Raw genomic sequence first — 27,967 nt, forward strand, 5'->3', positions numbered from 1 at the left:
ATCAAATGTAATAAAAACAAAAACGAGCTTTTTCGTGTTAATTTAAGGTTAGCGTAAGGCATAAAATAAATAGTGTGGTTAGGGTATAACTTAAAATCACATTTTAAGAAGATACATTGTAGAAATAGGCGGGGTTTAGGACTTTGTGTCTGTGGTAACTACTGTCCCTCTCGCTTCTCCTCTTCCTCTGACCAAAATATGGATCACCGTGTAGAATGCTGGGATACGTAGTGCTACAATGTATACTTGTCCGGGCTTCCGATCGGCAAAAAATCCTCACATTTTATACTAAACATTAACGCATGACGATTTTTTATGCGCTTGTGACATTTCTTACGGTGGCCAACAACACATAGTATTGTGTTGGCTACATCCCTTTACCATACATTTGTTTTTAGGTCAATTACACAATCCACCATAAACAGCATTTAGAACTACATATCCTGTAAATTCGTGCTGTGGCTGGTGCAATGTGGAGCTTGTAGGGATTTTGGTGTAATAATAAAGAACATATTTATCTTCATCCTGGCAGTAGAAAACTACAACTCCCACAGCATGCAGTGCCTGTCACTGCTGTATTGCGCATGGCTTCTGTTGGTAAATCGGGGTCTCAAGCAAGTAACGCTAGATTGTTAAATGGTGAGTGACAAACGTAGCCTACTGAGCTTATTTACCGAGTGCAGTGTATATATTTGTTGTGTTCATTAGAAAGGTAAATGATTAGGATGTTTTTTTTTAACCATTTGTTTTGTCTCTATTGCATTGGGTGCTCAACATTTCACAGACGACATAACCTTACCTGTGGTTTTGGTTTAGCTTAGCTGTTACGGGCTTGTTGTCAATAAGTCACCGATAGTACTTCTATATTTGAAGTACTTTTATGTTATTGTGAACGGTTGTTATATTATTTGACCAGTGTTATTATGGGCGTATGACCTAGCTGTAAACCACAACATATATTTCTGCAACCCATACTCAACTCTCATGTTGTGCCTTCCTGTCTGACCACTTTAATAATGATTATCCCTAGGTTTGAAGAGTTCGTTATCGTAATTCACACTTTGTGTCATGATGGAGATTGAGGATGGAAAACCTTTGTACGAGCGGAGGTTTGATGCCGCTGTCAAAGTGATACAAAGCTTGCCTCCAGACGGTAAGGGCTACGAGGACTATATGCAACATTGTAGCCTAAAGCCAATTACGTTAACCTACATTCCAAAGCTCTCTGGGAGTAGGTATATTTTTATACGCCTGAATAACATGACAATGAAATGCATTGTGTGGAACCTACAGAGTTTTCCAAAAGCCTTTCGAAATACTAAGACCATGTTTTTACCCCAAAGTGATATAGTCTTAGCCTAGGTACCACTCTGTTTGAGGTATCATACCTCTCATTGACACGCCTCATCCTCATCTCAGGCCAATATATATTCTGCATTTTTATTTTGTGTATCCATTCCAGGTTCCTTTCAGCCCTCTAATGACATGATGCTCAAGTTTTACAGTTACTACAAACAATCCACACTAGGACCCTGCAACATACCCAGACCTGGCTTCTGGGACCCCATGGGCAAAGTGAAATGGTAACGCAAAGAGAACAGTAGGAGTCAAATAGGTATCTTCTAACGACGACAGAGATTTGTCTGTATTGTAGTCCTTGCAGTTGACTTTCCTATTGCCACATTTCGTCTGATAAACTCTGGACCCGTTGTGCTGAAGAGGCATGATATGTCATGTCACCTTTTACCCACTTGGCAGGAGTTGACTGTTTTTACTTTATTATTATTATTTTTTTTTATAGAAAATCGCGCCACTGAGGGAATCCTCTTTTTAAGAAATGACAATGCAGCTGTTTTATAATCGGTTAGCTATGAAGACATTTAGACTGTTATTGCTTTACTGAGCCTTACTTATAGAGCTGACAGGCCCAGCTACCGCTTAGCTCAATGAGCATCCGGGTCATTGACCAAGTGGATACTCTGCTGATAACAAATGACATGATGATCTGAACTATAAGGACTTTACGTGCTGTCCATGGCTCCTATTTCAGTGTTCGTTATGCCCATTATGTCTATAAATGTTAAATAATTTAAAGCAACTGGATCACAATACCCAAGATCCTTAAAAGCAGTTGTTTCTGTCACTGATAACTTAACTAAATATTAACCTGTATTATCACTTGAAGAGGCATTAACATGATTTTTAAGGCAATATACTCTAGGTAGGAGACTGTCAATGTGGGTGTTATGTTAAACATCTTGTTCTGTCTATTTAGGGATGCATGGAATGATCTGGGAGAAATGCTCAAGGAAGAGGCAATGGCTGCTTACGTTGATGAATTGAAGCTGGTAAGTGTTTTTATCTTGAATGGATATGAATGTCGATGCAGAAGTCAGCATACCAGCATTGGCAGGTAGGTATTCTAATAGATTGTTGATGAATCCAGGAAGCAAGTGGAATTCTATTCTTGAATTGAAATTCCCTTGAGTTCAATTAAGTTAAAAGGAATTGACTCCCAACCCGGAGGTGGATCATTTTGTTGATAAAAAAAAAAAATCTGTCTAAATGACGTTCGGACAGGATGGCCTGGATGTCAGTGGACGTCAGAGGGCACTGAATGTGTTTGTTGTCGTGTTTAAACAACAGATCCTTGAGGGCATGCCCTGCACGGATGAGGTAGAGCAGCTGCTGAAGGTGCTGGGTCCCTTCTATGAACAGGTGGAAGAGAAAAAGAAGATCAATCAGGTGTCAGACCTGACCCCAGGTACTGCCACCACCTTTGTTCTCATTTGATTTCATATGAATTTGATTTGATTTGATTTGGCATGTCTTCCATACTAAGTTATCCATTTCTATCATGTGCTCAGCCCGTTTGACAAAATTTGCTAGGCAACTTGAAGGCAAGTCTATAGATGTGTATTTACCCACAATGCCCGGACCTTTTTAGTTATGTCTGGTGTTGTAGTTCAGTATAATTAGCTTTTTTACATGTTTTATTTTAGCTTTATATCTCATAGTTTGGTTAAATTAGAATTTATCTCCCGGTATGTCTCCCGGTATACAGTGCATTGGGTAAGTATTCAGACCCCTTGACTTTTTCCACATTTTGTTACGTAACAGCCCTATTCTAAAATTGATTAAATAACATTTTTTCCTCATCAATCTACACACAATACCCCATAATGACAAAGCGAAAACAGGTTTTTAAATTTTTTTGCAAATGTATTTAAAAAATAAAAAACCTTATTTACATAAGTATTCAGACCCTTTGCTATGATACTTGAAATTGAGCTCAGGTGCATCCTGTTTCCATTGATCATCCTTGATGTTTCTGCAACTTGATTGGAGTCCACCTGTGGTAAATTAAATTGATTGGACATGATTTAGAAGGCATGATTGGGGAAGGGTACCAAATAGTTTCTGCAACATTGAAGGTCTCCAAGAACACAGTGGCCTCCATCATTCTTAAATGGAAGTTTGGAACCACCAAGACTCTTCCTAGAGCTGGCCGCCCGGCCAAACTGAGCAATCGGGGAGAAGGGCCTTGGTCAGGGAGGTGACCAAGAACCCGATGGTCGCTCTGATAGTGCTCCAGAGTTCCTCTGTGGAGATGGGAGAACCTTCCAGAAGGACAACCATCTCTCCAGCACTCCACCAATCAGGCCTTTATGGTAGAGTGGCCAGACGGAAGCCACTCCTCAGTAAAAGGCACATGACAGCCCGCTTGGAGTTTGTCAAAAGGCACTGAAAGGACTCTCAGACCATGAGAAACAAGATTCTCCGGTCTGATGAAACCAAGATTGAACTCTTTGGCCTGAATGCCAAGCATCACGTCTGGAGGAAACCTGGCACCATCCCTATGGAGGTGGCAGCATCATGCTGTGGGGATTTTTTTCAGCGGCAGGGACTGGGAAACTAGTCAGGATCGAGGGAAAGATGAACGGAGCAAAGTACAGAGAGAACCTTGATGAAAACCTGCTCCAGAGTGCTCAGGACCTCAGACTGGGGTGAAGGTTCACCTTCCAACGACCCTAAGCACACAGCCAAGACAACGCAGGAGTCGCTTCGGGACAAGTCTCTGAATGTCCTTGAGTGGCCCAGCCAGAGCCCGGACTTGAACCCGATTGAACGTCTCTGGAGAGACCTGAAAATAGCTGTGCAGGTAGGGGGTATACAGAAGATAGCCCTATTTGGTAAAAGACCAAGTCCATATTATGGCAAGAACAGCTCAAATAAGCAAAGAGAAACGACAGTCCATCATTACTTTAAGACATGAAGGTCAGTCAATATGGAACATTTCAAGAACTTTGAAAGTTTCTTCAAGTGCAGTCGCAAAAACCATCAAGCGCTATGATGAAACTGGCTCTCATTAGGACCGCCACAGGAATGGAAGACCCAGAGTTACCTCTGCTGCAGAGGATAAGTGGTCCTCTGTAGTTCAGCTGGTAGAGCACGGCGCTTGTAACGCCAAGGTAGTGGGTTCGATCCCCGGGACCACCCATACACAAAAATGTATGCACGCATGACTGTAAGTCGCTTTGGATAAAAGCGTCTGCTAAATGGCATATTATAATAATAATAATAATAATAATAATAATAATAATAATAATAATAATAATAAGTTCATTAGAGTTACCAGCCTCAGAAATTGCAGTAAAAATAAAGAAATATGTATGCACTCACTAACTGTAAGTCGCTCTGGATAAGAGTGTCTGCTAAATGACTAAAATGTAAATACCCTTGAATGAGTAGGTGTCCAAACTTTTGATTGGTAGTGTATGTAAATTATATATATTAGTGTTTTATTTGTAATAAATGTGCAACAATTTCTAAAAACCAGTTTTTGTTTTGTCATTATAGGGTATTTTGTGTAGATTGATGAGGGGGGAGACAATTTAATCAATTTTAGAAAAATATAATTTAATGTAACAAAATGTGGAAAAAGTAAAGGGGTCTGAATACTTTCCGAATGCACTGTATATACAAAAGTTTGTGGACACCCCTTCAAATTAGTGGATTCGGCTATTTCAGCCACACCCGTTGCTGACAGGTGTATAAAATGGAGCACACAGCCATGCAATCTCCATAGACAAACATTGGCAGTAGAATGGCCTTACTGAAGAGCTCAGTGACTTTCAACGTGGCCCCGTCATAGGATGCCACCTTTCCAACAAGTCAGTTCATCACATTTCTGCCCTGCTAGAGCTGCCCTGGTCAACTGTAAGTGCTTTTATTGTGAAGTGGAAACGTCTAGGAGCAACAACGGCTCAACCGCGAAGCGGTAGGCCACACAAGTTCACAGAACGGGACCGCCGAGTGCTGAAGCGCATAGCACGTAAAAATAGTGTGTCCTTGGTTGCAACACTCACTACCGAGTTCCAAACTGCCTCTGGAAGCAAAGTCAGCACAATAACTGTTTGACGGGAGCTTCATGAAATGGGTTTCCATGGCCAAGCAGCCACACACAAGCCTAAGATCACCATGTGCAATACCAAGCATCGGCTGGAGTTGTGTAAAGCTTGCCGCCATTGGACTCTGTAGCAGTGGAAACGCGTTTTCTGGACTGATGAATCACGCTTCACCATCCTGCAGTCCTATAGACAAATCTGGGTTTGGCGGATGCCAGGAGAACGCTACCTGCCCGAATGCATAGTACCAACTGTAAAGTTTGGTGGAGGAGGAATAACGATCTGGGGCTGTTTTTCATGGTTCGGGCCCCTTAGTTCCAGTAAAGGGAAGTCTTAACGCTACAGCATACAATGACATTCTAGACGATTCTGTGCTTCTAATTTTGTGGTAACAGTTTGGGGAAGGCCCTTTCCTGTTTCAGCATGACAATGCCCCCGTGCCCAAAGCGAGGTCCATACAGAAATGGTTTGTGGAGATCGGTGTGGAAAAACTTGACTGGCCTGCACAGAGCCCTGACCTCAACCCCATCGAACACCTTTGGGATGAATTGGAACACCGACTGCGAGCCAGTCCTAATCGGCAAACATCAGTGCCCGACCTCACTAATGCTCTTGTGGCTGAATGGAAGCAAGTCCCCGCAGCAATGTTCCAACATCTAGTGGAAAGCCTTCCCAGAAGAGTGGAGGCTGTTTAGCAGCAAAGGGTGGACCAACTCCATATTAATGCCCATGATTTTGGAATGAGATGTTCGACGAGCAGGTGTCCACATACTTTTGGTTATGTAGTATATCTCCTGGTATATCTCCCTATTCTCCTCGTATATGTCCTGGTATATCTACTGGTATATCTCCCTATTCTCCTGGTATATCTACTGGTATATCTCCCTATTCTCCTGGTATATCTCCTGGTATATCTCCCTATTCTCCTAGTATATCTCCCTATTCTCCTAGTATATCTCCCTATTCTCCTAGTATATCTCCTGGTATATCTCCCTATTCTCCTAGTATATCTCCCTATTCTCCTAGTATATCTCCCTATTCTCCTAGTATATCTCCTGGTATATCTCCCTATTCTCCTAGTATATCTCCCTATTCTCCTAGTATATCTCCTAGTATATCTCCCTATTCTCCTAGTATATCTCCTAGTAAATCTGTGCCACTAGAGATCCTGGTTCGAATCCAGGCTCTGTCGTGGCCGGCCGTGACCGGGAGACCCATGGGGCGGCGCACAATTGGCCCAGCGTCGTCCAGGGTAGGGGAGGGAATGGCCGGCAGGGATGTAGCTCAGTTGGTAGAGCATGGCGTTTGCAACGCCAGGGTTGTGGGTTCGATTCCCAAGGGGGGCCAGTATGAAAAAATAAACTGTAAGTCGCTCTGGATAAGAGCGTCTGCTAAATGACTAAAAATGTAAATGTAAATGTAAATCTCCCTATTCTCCTAGTATATCTCCCTATTCTCCTAGTATATCTCCCTATTCTCCTAGTATATCTCCCTATTCTCCTAGTATATCTCCTGGTATATCTCCCTATTCTCCTAGTATATCTCCCTATTCTCCTAGTATATCTCCCTATTCTCCTAGTATATCTCCTGGTATATCTCCCTATTCTCCTAGTATATCTCCCTATTCTCCTAGTATATCTCCCTATTCTCCTAGTATATCTCCTGGTATATCTCCCTATTCTCCTAGTATATCTCCTGATATATCTCCCTATTCTCCTAGTATATCTCCTGGTATATCTCCCTATTCTCCTAGTATATCTCCCTATTCTCCTAGTATATCTCCCTATTCTCCTAGTATATCTCCTGGTATATCTCCCTATTCTCCTAGTATATCTCCCTATTCTCCTAGTATATCTCCCTATTCTCCTAGTATATCTCCCTATTCTCCTAGTATATCTCCCTATTCTCCTAGTATATCTCCCTATTCTCCTAGTATATCTCCTGGTATATCTCCCTATTCTCCTAGTATATCTCCCTATTCTCCTAGTATATCTCCCTATTCTCCTAGTATATCTCCTGGTATATCTCCCTATTCTCCTAGTATATCTCCTGATATATCTCCCTATTCTCCTAGTATATCTCCTGGTATATCTCCCTATTCTCCTAGTATATCTCCCTATTCTCCTAGTATATCTCCCTATTCTCCTAGTATATCTCCTGGTATATCTCCCTATTCTCCTAGTATATCTCCCTATTCTCCTAGTATATCTCCCTATTCTCCTAGTATATCTCCTGGTATATCTCCCTATTCTCCTAGTATATCTCCCTATTCTCCTAGTATATCTCCCTATTCTCCTAGTATATCTCCTGGTATATCTCCCTATTCTCCTAGTATATCTCCCTATTCTCCTGGTATATCTCCCTATTCTCCTAGTATATCTCCTGGTATATCTCCCTATTCTCCTAGTATATCTCCCTATTCTCCTAGTATATCTCCTGGTATATCTCCCTATTCTCCTAGTATATCTCCTGGTATATCTCCCTATTCTCCTGGTATATCTCCCTATTCTCCTAGTATATCTCCTGGTATATCTCCCTATTCTCCTAGTATATCTCCCTATTCTCCTAGTATATCTCCTGGTATATCTCCCTATTCTCCTAGTATATCTCCTGGTATATCTCCCTATTCTCCTAGTATATCTCCTGGTACAGTGTATATCTTTTTGTTTGGCTAAATGAAACTAGCACAGTAACAAAGTTATAGTTCTATATCATTGTAACACAGTTGTTTCTATGCTACAGGTTTTGGGACCATGCTTACATCAGCGCCTTCAAAAAGTGTCACAAGGAGCATCATTAGGACAATGGAAATGAATGGCACTTTGGAGACAAGGCCACCCAGACCGGCGGTCGAGCCTCCAAAGCCCAAAGTCATGGCAGTGGAGGAACAGGGGGAGGAAGAGGAGTTTGATGAGGAAGATGAGATGGAAGAGGAAGAAATTGTTGAGATAAAGGAAGTGAAAAAAGGTGTGTTGTCGAACATTTGAACAAGAAAAGAACAATAACAAAAAAACAGGAAAACGTTAAACAGAAAATAATCTTCTTGTAATAATATATTTAGAAAATGTCTTTCAGCGAAAGAAAAGTCAAAGAAAAAGGGCTCTTCCAGGAGACCTAAAGTTCCCCTGTCCAATGGTAATGTGGGGAACGGGAAGGGCCACTTTTCCAACGGGACCCACACCTCCAAGGCTGCCCTGAACAGTGAGGACTCGGAGGAGGGCCTCCTGAGCAGCACCCTGCCCCTGGAGCCCCATGTCCAGGTCAACGGCCACCACGCAGGTGGGGACCACCAGAGCCACGTGTTCTAGAGAGTTGAAACATGTTAGCGCTCAATTAACATCACGTGGGGGATATTTAAACAATGCTATTTTAACTGAATGTCTAGGATTAGAACAATTATTGAAAATTCTGAAAGGTGACCCAACTCTCTAAGTAGATGGCTCTGGGTAGCACTTCATGTTGCATTGACACCAGTGACATACTGCAGTCCGTCTCAGTTAGTTAGAATGTTGAGCCTACATTACCATGGCTGATGGTTTGAGTTCCCTGTGCACATGGGCCTTAAGTCTTTTATCCATGACCGCACGATTGTACATTGTAAATTTGCGCTTTTCAAGAGCATAACTTACTATTTATTTCAAAGGTAGAAACTCTTTCCCTGTGGTAACCAATAGGTCTTTCAGGCACTGTAGAAAAAGGTAGAAACTAACCAATCAGGTGCATGATGATTATTACATTTCTTTATGGTTGTAATGTATACATAATATAATATTTAACAGACGCTTTTATCCAAAGCGACTTACAGTCATGCGTGCATACATTTTAGTGTATGGGTGGTCCCGGGGATCGAACCCACTACCCTGGCGTTACAAGCGCCGTGCTCTACCAGCTGAGCTACAGAGGACCACATAGACATTACATTTACATTTTAGTCATTTAGCAGACGCTCTTATCCAGAGCGACATACTGGAGCAATTATGGTTAAGTGCCTTGCTTAAGGGCACATCGACAGATTTTTCACCTAGTCGGCTCGGGGATTAGAACCAGCGACCTTTCGATTACTGGCACATCGCTCTTAACCACTAAGCTACCTGCCGCCACTAGACATAGACGTACCTATTACAGTGGATATCAGTCCTAGAGTTCTGTTAGAACAGAACTTAAGTATTGAATTTGGATACAATTCAGGTTTGCAATTGATATCTAGTATGCTGAATATCAACGTTACTCTCTAAAACAAGAAGCAGGCGTTATAGGCCTAATCCAGATCGTCCATTAAACAGATGTCTAAAAAAGGTTTCAAAATGGATACTCAGGCCTCTGTAGATCTGCACCCTGCCTGCCCACAGTGGGCGGTTGTCCTCATGGATCCTTGGCCGTGTGATCCAATAAGCTGCTCAGCTTTACTCCCAGAGCTGTTGCAACTCAGCACTTCCCTGGGAACAGACAGACTACCTGCTCTGATGGGTTGCCATGACATTATCCCCCTAAAAGCTGATCTGGTCTAGGGCCAGTTGTTTTTGATTACTTTAGACCTCTCACCATCTCCTCACATCAAATAAATGATCACCTTGAGAAAGGATGCGTTTGGAATGCAGAACACATATAATGCTAATGGCGCACAGGCCTCTGCACTGGTTGCATTTGTGTTGCTTCTTAATGGGTCCTGCTAGCACAAAGATCTCTCTGAGGGAAGGTTCCCATATGGCTAAGAGCCGAAGCTGACCCGTATGGTATGTTGTGCTATCTATTCCTATAGATGTGGATGTATCTAGGCCCCATCATGTGACTAGTGACTCAGACAGCGAGGTCTACTGTGACTCTATGGACCAGTTTGGCCTGGAAGAGGTAAGAGTGCACACACACACACACACACACACAGTGTACAGACAAGAACAAACAAAGCAAGTACACACACACACTACATGCATCATTTCCAAATCCTCATGCATGTGTGTTTGGTCCAGGGCTCTGAGGTACACACTGACCACTGTCTGGACCTGGATGAGGAAGAGGAGGGGGAGAGCCACAGCCCTCTGTCCGATCAGGAGGGCCCCGCTGAGGCACCGTGTGGGACCCCTGAGGACCCCCGGGGGCCGCCCAATGGCATCCAGTGTGGCGGGGAGGATGGGGAGACTAGTGGAGGGGCCTCTCAGAGACAAAGACTGAATTCAGACAGGGTCGATAGCTCCCTGGTCTGGAGAGAACGAGGTAAGGTGGGTTTAGATCCGGTCTTATTTCTCTAGCAGTATGTGTCAGTGTTTACACCTCTCTGCATTTTCTATATTCGTTTAAAGGCTCCAGGTCTTCAGGGCACGGCCCGGAGGCACAGGGGCCCTTGCAGGGTAGCGGAGGGGACGGGGAGCGATGGGGGGGAGCTGGGGCAACAGGAGGCAGTCTGAATGAGCAGATCGTAGTGGCGCTGGCCAGACTGCAGGAGGACATGCAGAGTGTCCTGGAGAGACTGCACACGCTGGAGGCCCTCACTGCATCCCAGGTCAGAGACCAGAGACCCACATAGCATTTGAAACAGTCTATTACACAGAAACAGTCTATTACACAGAAACAGTCTATTACACAGAAACAGTCTATTACACAGAAACAGTCTATTACACAGAAACAGTCTATTACACAGAAACATTCTATTACACAGAAACATTCTATTACACAGAAACATTCTATTACACAGAAACAGTCTATTACACAGAAACAGTCTATTACACAGAAACAGTCTATTACACAGAAACATTCTATTACACAGAAACAGTCTATTACACAGAAACAGTCTATTACACAGAAACAGTCTATTACACAGAAACATTCTATTACACAGAAACATTCTATTACACAGAAACATTCTAAACATTCTATTACACAGAAACAGTCTATTACACAGAAACAGTCTATTACACAGAAACAGTCTATTACACAGAAACAGTCTATTACACATAAACAGTCTATTACACAGAAACAGTCTATTACACAGAAACAGTCTATTACACAGAAACATTCTATTACACAGAAACATTCTATTACACAGAAACATTCTATTACACAGAAACAGTCTATTACACAGAAACAGTCTATTACACAGAAACAGTCTATTACACAGAAACAGTCTATTACACAGAAACATTCTATTACACAGAAACAGTCTATTACACAGAAACAGTCTATTACACAGAAACAGTCTATTACACAGAAACAGTCTATTACACAGAAACAGTCTATTACACAGAAACAGTCTATTACACAGAAACAGTCTATTACACAGAAACATTCTATTACACAGAAACATTCTATTACACAGAAACAGTCTATTACACAGAAACAGTCTATTACACAGAAACAGTCTATTACACAGAAACAGTCTATTACACAGAAACATTCTATTACACAGAAACAGTCTATTACACAGAAACAGTCTATTACACAGAAACATTCTATTACACAGAAACATTCTATTACACAGAAACAGTCTATTACACAGAAACAGTCTATTACACAGAAACATTCTATTACACAGAAACATTCTAAACATTCTATTACACAGAAACAGTCTATTACACAGAAACAGTCTATTACACAGAAACAGTCTATTACACAGAAACATTCTATTACACAGAAACATTCTATTACACAGAAACATTCTATTACACAGAAACAGTCTATTACACAGAAACATTCTATTACACAGAAACATTCTATTACACAGAAACATTCTAAACATTCTATTACACAGAAACAGTCTATTACACAGAAACAGTCTATTACACAGAAACAGTCTATTACACAGAAACAGTCTATTACACAGAAACAGTCTATTACACAGAAACAGTCTATTACACAGAAACATTCTAAACATTCTATTACACAGAAACAGTCTATTACACAGAAACAGTCTATTACACAGAAACAGTCTATTACACAGAAACAGTCTATTACACAGAAACAGTCTATTACACAGAAACATTCTATTACACAGAAACATTCTATTACACAGAAACATTCTAAACATTCTATTACACAGAAACAGTCTATTACACAGAAACAGTCTATTACACAGAAACAGTCTATTACACAGAAACATTCTATTACACAGAAACATTCTATTACACAGAAACAGTCTATTACACAGAAACAGTCTATTACACAGAAACAGTCTATTACACAGAAACAGTCTATTACACAGAAACATTCTATTACACAGAAACAGTCTATTACACAGAAACAGTCTATTACACAGAAACAGTCTATTACACAGAAACAGTCTATTACACAGAAACAGTCTATTACACAGAAACATTCTATTACACAGAAACATTCTATTACACAGAAACAGTCTATTACACAGAAACATTCTATTACACAGAAACATTCTATTACACAGAAACAGTCTATTACACAGAAACATTCTATTACACAGAAACAGTCTATTACACAGAAACATTCTAAACATTCTATTACACAGAAACATTCTATTACACAGAAACATTCTAAACATTCTATTACACAGAAACAGTCTATTACACAGAAACAGTCTATTACACAGAAACATTCTATTACACAGAAACAGTCTATTACACAGAAACAGTCTATTACACAGAAACAGTCTATTACACAGAAACAGTCTATTACACAGAAACAGTATATTACACAGAAACAGTCTATTACACAGAAACATTCTATTACACAGAAACATTCTATTACACAGAAACAGTCTATTACACAGAAACAGTCTATTACACAGAAACATTCTATTACACAGAAACAGTCTATTACACAGAAACAGTCTATTACACAGAAACATTCTAAACATTCTATTACACAGAAACATTCTATTACACAGAAATATTCTATTACACAGAAACAGTCTATTACACAGAAACAGTCTATTACACAGAAACATTCTATTACACAGAAACATTCTATTACACAGAAACAGTCTATTACACAGAAACATTCTAAACATTCTATTACACAGAAACATTCTATTACACAGAAACATTCTAAACATTCTATTACACAGAAACAGTCTATTACACAGAAACAGTCTATTACACAGAAACATTCTAAACATTCTATTACACAGAAACAGTCTATTACACAGAAACAGTCTATTACACAGAAACATTCTATTACACAGAAACAGTCTATTACACAGAAACATTCTAAACATTCTATTACACAGAAACATTCTATTACACAGAAACATTCTAAACATTCTATTACACAGAAACAGTCTATTACACAGAAACAGTCTATTACACAGAAACAGTCTATTACACAGAAACATTCTATTACACAGAAACAGTCTATTACACAGAAACATGATATTACACAGAAACAGTCTATTACACAGAAACAGTCTATTACACAGAAACATTCTATTACACAGAAACATTCTATTACACAGAAACATTCTATTACACAGAAACATTCTAAACATTCTATTACACAGAAACAGTCTATTACACAGAAACATTCTATTACACAGAAACATTCTAAACATTCTATTACACAGAAACAGTCTATTACACAGAAACATTCTATTACACAGAAACAGTCTATTACACAGAAACATTCTAAACATTCTATTACACAGAAACATTCTAAACATTCTATTACACAGAAACAGTCTATTACACAGAAACATTCTATTACACAGAAACAGTCTATTACACAGAAACATTCTAAACATTCTATTACACAGAAACATTCTATTACACAGAAACATTCTAAACATTCTATTACACAGAAACAGTCTATTACACAGAAACAGTCTATTACACAGAAACATTCTATTACACAGAAACAGTCTATTACACAGAAACAGTCTATTACACAGAAACATTCTATTACACAGAAACATTCTAAACATTCTATTACACAGAAACAGTCTATTACACAGAAACAGTCTATTACACAGAAACAGTCTATTACACAGAAACATGATATTACACAGAAACAGTCTATTACACAGAAACATTCTATTACACAGAAACAGTCTATTACACAGAAACAGTCTATTACACAGAAACAGTCTATTACACAGAAACAGTCTATTACACAGAAACAGTCTATTACACAGAAACAGTCTATTACACAGAAACATTCTATTACACAGAAACATTCTATTACACAGAAACAGTCTATTACACAGAAACAGTCTATTACACAGAAACATTCTATTACACAGAAACAGTCTATTACACAGAAACAGTCTATTACACAGAAACAGTCTATTACACAGAAACATTCTATTACACAGAAACATTCTATTACACAGAAACATTCTATTACACAGAAACAGTCTATTACACAGAAACAGTCTATTACACAGAAACATTCTATTACACAGAAACATTCTAAACATTCTATTACACAGAAACAGTCTATTACACAGAAACAGTCTATTACACAGAAACAGTCTATTACACAGAAACAGTCTATTACACAGAAACAGTCTATTACACAGAAACAGTCTATTACACAGAAACATTCTATTACACAGAAACAGTCTATTACACAGAAACAGTCTATTACACAGAAACATTCTATTACACAGAAACATTCTAAACATTCTATTACACAGAAACAGTCTATTACACAGAAACAGTCTATTACACAGAAACAGTCTATTACACAGAAACATGATATTACACAGAAACAGTCTATTACACAGAAACATTCTATTACACAGAAACAGTCTATTACACAGAAACAGTCTATTACACAGAAACAGTCTATTACACAGAAACAGTCTATTACACAGAAACAGTCTATTACACAGAAACAGTCTATTACACAGAAACATTCTATTACACAGAAACATTCTATTACACAGAAACAGTCTATTACACAGAAACAGTCTATTACACAGAAACATTCTATTACACAGAAACAGTCTATTACACAGAAACAGTCTATTACACAGAAACAGTCTATTACACAGAAACATTCTATTACACAGAAACATTCTATTACACAGAAACATTCTATTACACAGAAACAGTCTATTACACAGAAACAGTCTATTACACAGAAACATTCTATTACACAGAAACATTCTAAACATTCTATTACACAGAAACAGTCTATTACACAGAAACAGTCTATTACACAGAAACAGTCTATTACACAGAAACAGTCTATTACACAGAAACAGTCTATTACACAGAAACAGTCTATTACACAGAAACAGTCTATTACACAGAAACAGTCTATTACACAGAAACATTCTAAACATTCTATTACACAGAAACAGTCTATTACACAGAAACAGTCTATTACACAGAAACAGTCTATTACACAGAAACAGTCTATTACACAGAAACATTCTATTACACAGAAACATTCTATTACACAGAAACATTCTAAACATTCTATTACACAGAAACAGTCTATTACACAGAAACAGTCTATTACACAGAAACATTCTATTACACAGAAACATTCTATTACACAGAAACAGTCTATTACACAGAAACAGTCTATTACACAGAAACAGTCTATTACACAGAAACAGTCTATTACACAGAAACAGTCTATTACACAGAAACAGTCTATTACACAGAAACAGTCTATTACACAGAAACATTCTATTACACAGAAACAGTCTATTACACAGAAACATTCTATTACACAGAAACATTCTATTACACAGAAACATTCTATTACACAGAAACAGTCTATTACACAGAAACAGTCTATTACACAGAAACAGTCTATTACACAGAAACATTCTATTACACAGAAACATTCTATTACACAGAAACAGTCTATTACACAGAAACATTCTAAACATTCTATTACACAGAAACATTCTATTGCACAGAAACATTCTAAACATTCTATTACACAGAAACAGTCTATTACACAGAAACAGTCTATTACACAGAAACATTCTATTACACAGAAACAGTCTATTACACAGAAACAGTCTATTACACAGAAACAGTCTATTACACAGAAACAGTCTATTACACAGAAACAGTCTATTACACAGAAACAGTCTATTACACAGAAACATTCTATTACACAGAAACATTCTATTACACAGAAACAGTCTATTACACAGAAACAGTCTATTACACAGAAACAGTCTATTACACAGAAACAGTCTATTACACAGAAACAGTCTATTACACAGAAACATTCTATTACACAGAAACAGTCTATTACACAGAAACAGTCTATTACACAGAAACAGTCTATTACACAGAAACAGTCTATTACACAGAAACAGTCTATTACACAGAAACAGTCTATTACACAGAAACAGTCTATTACACAGAAACATTATATTACACAGAAACAGTCTATTACACAGAAACATTCTATTACACAGAAACATTCTATTACACAGAAACAGTCTATTACACAGAAACAGTCTATTACACAGAAACAGTCTATTACACAGAAACATTCTATTACACAGAAACATTCTATTACACAGAAACATTCTATTACACAGAAACAGTCTATTACACAGAAACATTCTAAACATTCTATTACACAGAAACATTCTATTACACAGAAACATTCTAAACATTCTATTACACAGAAACAGTCTATTACACAGAAACAGTCTATTACACAGAAACATTCTATTACACAGAAACAGTCTATTACACAGAAACAGTCTATTACACAGAAACAGTCTATTACACAGAAACAGTCTATTACACAGAAACAGTCTATTACACAGAAACAGTCTATTACACAGAAACAGTCTATTACACAGAAACATTCTATTACACAGAAACATTCTATTACACAGAAACAGTCTATTACACAGAAACATTCTATTACACAGAAACATTCTATTACACAGAAACAGTCTATTACACAGAAACAGTCTATTACACAGAAACAGTCTATTACACAGAAACAGTCTATTACACAGAAACATTCTAAACATTCTATTACACAGAAACATTCTATTACACAGAAACATTCTATTACACAGAAACAGTCTATTACACAGAAACAGTCTATTACACAGAAACAGTCTATTACACATAAACAGTCTATTACACAGAAACAGTCTATTACACAGAAACATTCTAAACATTCTATTACACAGAAACATTCTATTACACAGAAACATTCTAAACATTCTATTACACAGAAACAGTCTATTACACAGAAACAGTCTATTACACAGAAACATTCTAAACATTCTATTACACAGAAACAGTCTATTACACAGAAACAGTCTATTACACAGAAACATTCTATTACACAGAAACAGTCTATTACACAGAAACATTCTAAACATTCTATTACACAGAAACATTCTATTACACAGAAACATTCTAAACATTCTATTACACAGAAACAGTCTATTACACAGAAACAGTCTATTACACAGAAACATTCTATTACACAGAAACAGTCTATTACACAGAAACATTCTATTACACAGAAACAGTCTATTACACAGAAACAGTCTATTACACAGAAACAGTCTATTACACAGAAACATTCTATTACACAGAAACATTCTATTACACAGAAACATTCTATTACACAGAAACATTCTAAACATTCTATTACACAGAAACAGTCTATTACACAGAAACATTCTATTACACAGAAACATTCTAAACATTCTATTACACAGAAACAGTCTATTACACAGAAACATTCTATTACACAGAACAGTCTATTACACAGAACATCTAAACATTCTATTACACAGAAACATTCTAAACATTCTATTACACAGAAACAGTCTATTACACAGAAACATTCTATTACACAGAAACAGTCTATTACACAGAAACATTCTAAACATTCTATTACACAGAAACATTCTATTACACAGAAACATTCTAAACATTATATTACACAGAAACAGTCTATTACACAGAAACAGTCTATTACACAGAAACATTCTATTACACAGAAACAGTCTATTACACAGAAACATTCTATTACACAGAAACAGTCTATTACACAGAAACAGTCTATTACACAGAAACATTCTATTACACAGAAACAGTCTATTACACAGAAACATTCTATTACACAGAAACAGTCTATTACACAGAAACAGTCTATTACACAGAAACAGTCTATTACACAGAAACATGATATTACACAGAAACAGTCTATTACACAGAAACATTCTATTACACAGAAACAGTCTATTACACAGAAACAGTCTATTACACAGAAACAGTCTATTACACAGAAACAGTCTATTACACAGAAACAGTCTATTACACAGAAACAGTCTATTACACAGAAACATGATATTACACAGAAACAGTCTATTACACAGAAACATTATATTACACAGAAACAGTCTATTACACAGAAACAGTCTATTACACAGAAACAGTCTATTACACAGAAACATTCTAAACATTCTATTACACAGAAACAGTCTATTACACAGAAACAGTCTATTACACAGAAACATTCTAAACATTCTATTACACAGAAACAGTCTATTACACAGAAACAGTCTATTACACAGAAACAGTCTATTACACAGAAACATTCTAAACATTCTATTACACAGAAACAGTCTATTACACAGAAACAGTCTATTACACAGAAACAGTCTATTACACAGAAACATTCTATTACACAGAAACATTCTATTACACAGAAACAGTCTATTACACAGAAACAGTCTATTACACAGAAACAGTCTATTACACAGAAACATGATATTACACAGAAACAGTCTATTACACAGAAACATTCTATTACACAGAAACAGTCTATTACACAGAAACAGTCTATTACACAGAAACATTCTAAACATTCTATTACACAGAAACAGTCTATTACACAGAAACAGTCTATTACACAGAAACATTCTAAACATTCTATTACACAGAAACAGTCTATTACACAGAAACAGTCTATTACACAGAAACAGTCTATTACACAGAAACAGTCTATTACACAGAAACATTCTAAACATTCTATTACACAGAAACAGTCTATTACACAGAAACAGTCTATTACACAGAAACATTCTATTACACAGAAACATTCTATTACACAGAAACAGTCTATTACACAGAAACAGTCTATTACACAGAAACAGTCTATTACACAGAAACATGATATTACACAGAAACAGTCTATTACACAGAAACATTCTATTACACAGAAACAGTCTATTACACAGAAACAGTCTATTACACAGAAACATTCTATTACACAGAAACATTATATTACACAGAAACATTCTATTACACAGAAACATTATATTACACAGAAACAGTCTATTACACAGAAACAGTCTATTACACAGAAACAGTCTATTACACAGAAACATTCTAAACATTCTATTACACAGAAACAGTCTATTACACAGAAACAGTCTATTACACAGAAACAGTCTATTACACAGAAACATTCTAAACATTCTATTACACAGAAACAGTCTATTACACAGAAACAGTCTATTACACAGAAACAGTCTATTACACAGAAACATTCTATTACACAGAAACATTCTATTACACAGAAACAGTCTATTACACAGAAACAGTCTATTACACAGAAACAGTCTATTACACAGAAACATGATATTACACAGAAACAGTCTATTACACAGAAACATTCTATTACACAGAAACAGTCTATTACACAGAAACATTCTATTACACAGAAACATTCTATTACACAGAAACATTATATTACACAGAAACATTCTATTACACAGAAACATTATATTACACAGAAACAGTCTATTACACAGAAACAGTCTATTACACAGAAACATTCTATTACACAGAAACAGTCTATTACACAGAAACAGTCTATTACACAGAAACAGTCTATTACACAGAAACAGTCTATTACACAGAAACAGTCTATTACACAGAAACAGTCTATTACACAGAAACATTCTAAACATTCTATTACACAGAAACAGTCTATTACACAGAAACAGTCTATTACACAGAAACAGTCTATTACACAGAAACATTCTATTACACAGAAACAGTCTATTACACAGAAACATTCTATTACACAGAAACAGTCTATTACACAGAAACAGTCTATTACACAGAAACAGTCTATTACACAGAAACATTCTATTACACAGAAACATTCTATTACACAGAAACATTCTATTACACAGAAACATTCTATTACACAGAAACAGTCTATTACACAGAAACATTCTATTACACAGAAACAGTCTATTACACAGAAACAGTCTATTACACAGAAACAGTCTATTACACAGAAACATTCTATTACACAGAAACATTCTATTACACAGAAACAGTCTATTACACAGAAACAGTCTATTACACAGAAACATTCTAAACATTCTATTACACAGAAACATTCTATTACACAGAAACATTCTAAACATTCTATTACACAGAAACATTCTAAACATTCTATTACACAGAAACATTCTATTACACAGAAACAGTCTATTACACAGAAACAGTCTATTACACAGAAACATTCTAAACATTCTATTACACAGAAACAGTCTATTACACAGAAACATTCTATTACACAGAAACAGTCTATTACACAGAAACATTCTAAACATTCTATTACACAGAAACAGTCTATTACACAGAAACATTCTAAACATTCTATTACACAGAAACAGTCTATTACACAGAAACATTCTATTACACAGAAACAGTCTATTACACAGAAACAGTCTATTACACAGAAACATTCTATTACACAGAAACAGTCTATTACACAGAAACATTCTATTACACAGAAACAGTCTATTACACAGAAACATTCTATTACACAGAAACATTCTATTACACAGAAACATTCTATTACACAGAAACATTCTAAACATTCTATTACACAGAAACAGTCTATTACACAGAAACATTCTAAACATTCTATTACACAGAAACAGTCTATTACACAGAAACATTCTAAACATTCTATTACACAGAAACAGTCTATTACACAGAAACAGTCTATTACACAGAAACATTCTATTACACAGAAACAGTCTATTACACAGAAACATTCTATTACACAGAAACAGTCTATTACACAGAAACAGTCTATTACACAGAAACATTCTATTACACAGAAACAGTCTATTACACAGAAACATTCTATTACACAGAAACAGTCTATTACACAGAAACATTCTATTACACAGAAACAGTCTATTACACAGAAACATTCTAAACATTCTATTACACAGAAACAGTCTATTACACAGAAACATTCTAAACATTCTATTACACAGAAACAGTCTATTACACAGAAACATTCTATTACACAGAAACATTCTAAACATTCTATTACACAGAAACATTCTATTACACAGAAACAGTCTATTACACAGAAACATTCTATTACACAGAAACAGTCTATTACACAGAAACATTCTAAACATTCTATTACACAGAAACAGTCTATTACACAGAAACAGTCTATTACACAGAAACAGTCTATTACACAGAAACAGTCTATTACACAGAAACAGTCTATTACACAGAAACAGTCTATTACACAGAAACAGTCTATTACACAGAAACATTCTATTACACAGAAACATTCTATTACACAGAAACAGTCTATTACACAGAAACATTCTAAACATTCTATTACACAGAAACAGTCTATTACACAGAAACAGTCTATTACACAGAAACAGTCTATTACACAGAAACAGTCTATTACACAGAAACAGTCTATTACACAGAAACAGTCTATTACACAGAAACATTCTATTACACAGAAACAGTCTATTACACAGAAACAGTCTATTACACAGAAACAGTCTATTACACAGAAACAGTCTATTACACAGAAACATTCTAAACATTCTATTACACAGAAACATTCTATTACACAGAAACAGTCTATTACACAGAAACAGTCTATTACACAGAAACATTCTATTACACAGAAACATTCTATTACACAGAAACATTCTATTACACAGAAACAGTCTATTACACAGAAACATTCTATTACACAGAAACAGTCTATTACACAGAAACAGTCTATTACACAGAAACATTCTAAACATTCTATTACACAGAAACATTCTATTACACAGAAACAGTCTATTACACAGAAACAGTCTATTACACAGAAACATTCTATTACACAGAAACATTCTATTACACAGAAACATTCTATTACACAGAAACAGTCTATTACACAGAAACAGTATATTACACAGAAACAGTCTATTACACAGAAACAGTCTATTACACAGAAACATTCTAAACATTCTATTACACAGAAACAGTCTATTACACAGAAACAGTCTATTACACAGAAACAGTCTATTACACAGAAACATTCTATTACACAGAAACAGTCTATTACACAGAAACAGTCTATTACACAGAAACAGTCTATTACACAGAAACATTCTATTACACAGAAACATTCTATTACACAGAAACATTCTATTACACAGAAACAGTCTATTACACAGAAACATTCTAAACATTCTATTACACAGAAACATTCTAAACATTCTATTACATAGCCTGGTAAGATAGTAACTACTGTTAAATGTATCTAATAACCCTGTGACAAACAAACTGGTGTACAGTACTTCCACCTATTGCTCTCAATCCTTTTATTCAGGCACAAAAGGTCAGATCTTTTGGTCTAAGATGGACTGTAACTATTTAGTTTAAGAAGTAATTTCATTAACGTTGTCGTGTTCCTTTCTTCTCCCTTTTTGTATATGTTTTCTAGTCATTGGCTCTACCATACCTACCATCACCCCTGGCAAAGAAGGGTAGTAAGGTACGGTGCACACTGGCTTTTCTGTCTGTCGTTGTTTATGTAGGACTCAGTTCCCGTGGTCGTAGACTGTTCCCGTGGTCGTAGACTGTTCCCGTGGTCGTAGACTGTTCCCGTGGTCGTAGACTGTTCCCATGGTCGTAGACTGTTCCCATGGTCGTAGACTGTTCCCGTGGCCGTAGACTGTTCCCGTGGCCGTAGACTGTTCCCGTGGTCGTAGACTGTTCCCGTGGTCGTAGACTGTTCCCGTGGTCGTAGACTGTTCCCGTGGTCGTAGACTGTTCCCGTGGTCGTAGACAGTTCCCGTGGTCGTAGACTGTTCCCGTGGTCGTAGACTGTTCCCGTGGTCGTAGACTGTTCCCGTGGTCGTAGACTGTTCCCGTGGTCGTAGACTGTTCCCGTGGTCGTAGACTGTTCCCATGGTCGTAGACTGTTCCCATGGACATAGACTGTTCCCATGGTCATAGACTGTTCCCATGGTCGTAGACTGTTCCCATGGTCGTAGACTGAACATGCCCTTTGTATTTTCCCACAGGTATTGTGATTCAGAATACAGATACTTTTCTTCTTAAGGATATTGTGAGATATATATATATATATATATATATATATAAAGGAAGCATTTATTAAGTGTGCTTGCTGAAAGCTTTCTTACATAGTCAAATCTGTAATATTCCACTCTAGCGCTTAAACCACTTGAGCTATTAACACTAAAACAACTTTAGAATGTGCAGACAGGCCGTCTTCAGGTTGCTAGAGAGATATTTTTTGATACTATTTATACTTTTTGCAGAACAACCACATTTGCATAAAACTTAATGCAAGTCAATGGCCATAGACTTGAATGGTATAAAATGGAGACTCATCTTCTATATGTCACCGTTTCAAGCTATCAACACCAAACCAAACGTTGAGATGTTCAGACTGACCCCAAGATTGCTTGTCAAAGGATATTTTTATACTATAAATACTTTTGGAACTACAGCTATTTACAGTTTGCAATTAGAGTCAATGGCGACAATGACAGGTCGATATTCACAGTGGCACTGCTTTCTAACCATTCAAGACTAGAAACTCCAAAACATCTTCAGGATGATGGAACCACTTCATAAACGTATAGATGATGTAATTCCTCCGTCCTTTTTAATCAGTTTAAATTAGCCCACATTTGCATATTAGAGCAAACGCCACAAATCTGTAACCCGTATGAACTATAAACACGAAACCACCTTTTCAGGTGTTCAAAAGGCCCCAACTTAGAGTTCTTGAGAAAATATATTTGATAGCGTCTATAGTTTTTTGTACTACAACAATACTTAAATGAGGTCCCAATGCATTTCAATGGCAATAAAAGGGCCATAAACTTACATGGGGAACATTTGTCTGCACTAGTCCTTTTTGAACCGTTTTAAGCTATCAACACCAAACCAATGTTGAGATGTTCAGACTGGCCCATCTTAGTCAACGGCTTTTTGATACTATTAATAGTTTTAACTATTTAAAATGTGCATAAATTAACATGGGTTTGAATGAGAACCATAGGAATACAGAGGTAGCTATTCAAAATGGTCCTGTTCCTTGTCCAATTTAAGCTACAAGACCAACTTGAAAACATTCAGGCTATCCTAACTTCACATAAAAAAATAAAAAAAACTTTTGATCAACTATAACTATATAAATTAGCATAAAATAACTCCCCAACAGTAACTCTTGAACCGTTCAAGCTAGAGAGACACCATACCAACGTTTAAATGTTTAGGCTATCCTATCAACAGCCAATCAGTCCATTTTTCCATCTACCTACTTTTTCAACTATAAATCAGTCACCACTGTTACTACTGCACTCACCAGCACTACTGTAACTTATTCCATAAATACTTTAAAATAAACTAGCAAGCACACCACATTTTCTTCAGGAAATGTACTTCTCTAGTTTTCAGAATATATAATAATAATAATAATAATAATATGCCATTTAGCAGACGCTTTTATCCAAAGCGACTTACAGTCATGTGTGCATACATTTTAATGTATACATATGCATTTATCATCCTCTTTTGTCCAGTAGAAACCATCCTGGTGGCCTTTTGACGTGTCTCCTAGCGCTGTTGCCTTTGCTGTGGCATGGCCATTTGTGGTGCAGTGGCTTATCCGCCTATATCTTCAACGTCGGAGAAGGTAATTGTACAGCAAGACGGGGATATTCTACAATAACTACTAGTCAATGGTATTGTGGAGACAGCTTTTGTTACATTTATGTTATCTGGTCATCCATTCACCATTCTGCCTCTGATACTCCAAAATGCCAATCTGTTGATCAGCCTGGTCTCATAGACTAGACGAAACATAGTAAACGTAAATCCGGGAACACAAAAATGTGTATGATATGTTACATTTGGTATGGTTACATAAGATAAAAGTTACTTAAGGCAAAAACAAAAGGAGGGTGGCTAATCGGGCGTTTTAACGAGAACATCTAGCAACCAAAGGTTGCGTGTTCGAATCTCATCACGGACAACTTTAGCATTTTAGCAACTACACTAAACAAAAATAACACGCAACAATTTCAAAGATTTTACTAAGTTACAGTTCATATAAGGAAATCAGTCAGTTGAAATGAATTCATTAGGCCCTAATCTATGGATTTCACATGACTGGGAATACAGATATGCATCTGTTGGCCACAGATAAAAATAAAATAAAAAAAAGTAGGGGGGGTGTGGATCAGAAAACGAGTCAGTATCTGGTGTGACCACCATTTGCCTCATGCAGCGCGACACATCCCCGGCATAGAGTTGATCAGGCTGTTGATTGTGGAATGTTGTGCCACTCCTCTTCACTGGATGTGCGAAATTGCTGGATAATGGCAGGAACTGGAATACACTGTCGTACACGTCGATCCAGAGCATCCCAAACATGCTCAATGGGTGACATGTCTGGTGAATACGCAGGCCATGGAAGAACTGGGACATTTTCAGCTTCATGGAATTGTGTATAGATCCTTGCGACATGGGGCCGTGCATTATCATGCTGAAACACGAGGTGATGGCGGCAGATGAAGGGCACGACAATGGGCCTCAGGATCTCGTCACGGTATCTCTGTGCATTCTAATTACCATCGATAAAATGCAATTGTGCCATAAGTATTCAGATCCTTTGCTATGAGACTAACAATTGAGCTCAGGTGCATCTTGTTTCCATTGATCTTCCTTGAGATGTTTCTACAACTTGATTGGAGTCCACCTGTCTATATAAGGTCCCACAGTTGACAGTGCATGTCAGAGCAAAAACCAAGCCATGAGGTCGAAGGAATTGTCCGTAGAGCTCCGAGACAGGATTGTGTCGAGGCACAGATCTGGGGAAGGGTACCAAAAAATGTCTGCAGCATTGAAGGTCCCCAAGAACACAGTGGCCTCCATCATTCTTAAATGGAAGAAGTTTGGAACCACCAAGACTCTTCCTAGATCTGGCTGCCCGGCCAAACTGAGCAATCGGGGGAGAAGGGCCTTGGTCAGGGAGGTGACAAAGAGCCCGATGGTCACTCTGACAGAGCTCCAGATTTCCTCTGTGGAGATGGGAGAACCTTCCAGTAGGACAACCATCTCTGCAGCACTCTACCAATCAGGCCTTTATGTTAGAGTGGCCAGACGGAAGCCACGCCTCAGTAAAAGGCACATGACAGCCCGCTTGGAGTTTGCCAAAAGGCACCTAAAGGACTCTCAGACCATGAGAAACAAGATTCTCTGGTCTGATGAAACAAAGATTGAACTCTTTGGCCTCAATGCCAAGCATCACCTCTGGAAGAATCCTGGCACCATCACTATGGTGAAGCATGGTGGTGGCAGCATCATGCTGTGGGGATGTTTTTCAGCGGCAGGGACTGGGAGACTAGTCATGATTGAGGCAAAGATGAACGGCGCAAAGTACAGAGAGATTCTTGATGAAAACCTGCTCCAGAGCGCTCAGGACCTCAGACTGGGGCGAAGGTTCACCTTCCAACAGGACAACGACCCTAAGCACACAGCAAAGACAACACAGGAGTGGCTTCAGGACAAGTCTCTGAATGTCCTTGAGTGGCCCAGCCAGAGCCCGGACTTGAACCCGATCTAACATCTCTGGAGAGACCTGAAAATAGCTGTGCAGCGAAGCTCCCCATCCAACCTGACAGAGCTTGAGAGGATCTGCAGAGAAGAATGTGAGAATCTCCCCAAATACAGGTGTGCCATGCTTGTAGCGTCACACCCAAGACTCGAGGCTGTAATCGCTGCCAAAGGTGCTTCAACAAAGTAATGAGTAAAGGGTCTGAATACTTATGTAAATGTTATTTTTCCGTTTTTTATTTTTAATACATTTGCAAAAATTTCTAAAAACCTGTTTTTGCTTTGTCATTATGGGGTATTGTGTGTAGATTGATGAGGGAAAAACTATTTAATCCATTTTAGAATAAGGCTGTAACGTAACAAAATGTGGGAAAAGGTCAAGGGGTCTGAATACTTTACGAATGCACTGAACCATACGAAATGTAACATATCATACTAACTGGAGTGTGATACGTACAGAATAATACAAAATGCTCTGAGACCACGTTGTGTTGATAGCTCTACGAATATAATCACTTGAACTTAGTAAGAATGCATTTCTAACATTGAGTCTTGTCCCCCACTTTTAGACGAATCAACTGAAAAGTCCCCCCGTCCCAAAGACCCAGAGCGACGAAGAGAGCTCTGTCAACAGTCTCTGGTTGGGTAATGGCCGTAGCCTCCCTTCCACTTTCCCTCACACCTCTGTAACTTTAGCTTTTGCACTATGAA

The 27,967-nt window shown here is 37.6% G+C and overlaps 1 protein-coding gene across 3 annotated transcripts; it reads left to right on the plus strand.

The window, feature by feature from the left end:
- Positions 1 to 553: 553 nt before the first annotated feature.
- On the plus strand, positions 554 to 27,936 carry acbd5a (acyl-CoA binding domain containing 5a). Of its 3 annotated transcripts, none has more exons than XM_084151984.1 (13): positions 554 to 639; positions 1,031 to 1,153; positions 1,463 to 1,583; positions 2,276 to 2,348; positions 2,647 to 2,764; positions 8,151 to 8,375; positions 8,484 to 8,687; positions 10,168 to 10,256; positions 10,376 to 10,619; positions 10,706 to 10,905; positions 23,109 to 23,159; positions 25,225 to 25,334; positions 27,826 to 27,936. In XM_084151984.1, the coding sequence occupies exons 2-13, from the start codon at positions 1,069 to 1,071 to the stop codon at positions 27,836 to 27,838; spliced, it is 1,533 nt and encodes a 510-aa protein (XP_084008110.1). In that variant the 5' UTR covers positions 554 to 639; positions 1,031 to 1,068; the 3' UTR covers positions 27,839 to 27,936. The 3 variants fall into 3 exon arrangements, with proteins under 3 accessions (XP_084008110.1, XP_084008109.1, XP_084008111.1); XM_084151983.1 differs by having other exon boundaries at positions 638 to 712; XM_084151985.1 differs by lacking the exon at positions 23,109 to 23,159 and having other exon boundaries at positions 638 to 712.
- The last annotated feature ends 31 nt before the right edge of the window (positions 27,937 to 27,967 follow it).

Source organism: Coregonus lavaretus, assembly GCF_964263955.1.
Source record: "Coregonus lavaretus genome assembly, chromosome: 34".
Classification (NCBI taxonomy): Eukaryota; Metazoa; Chordata; class Actinopteri; order Salmoniformes; family Salmonidae; genus Coregonus; species Coregonus lavaretus.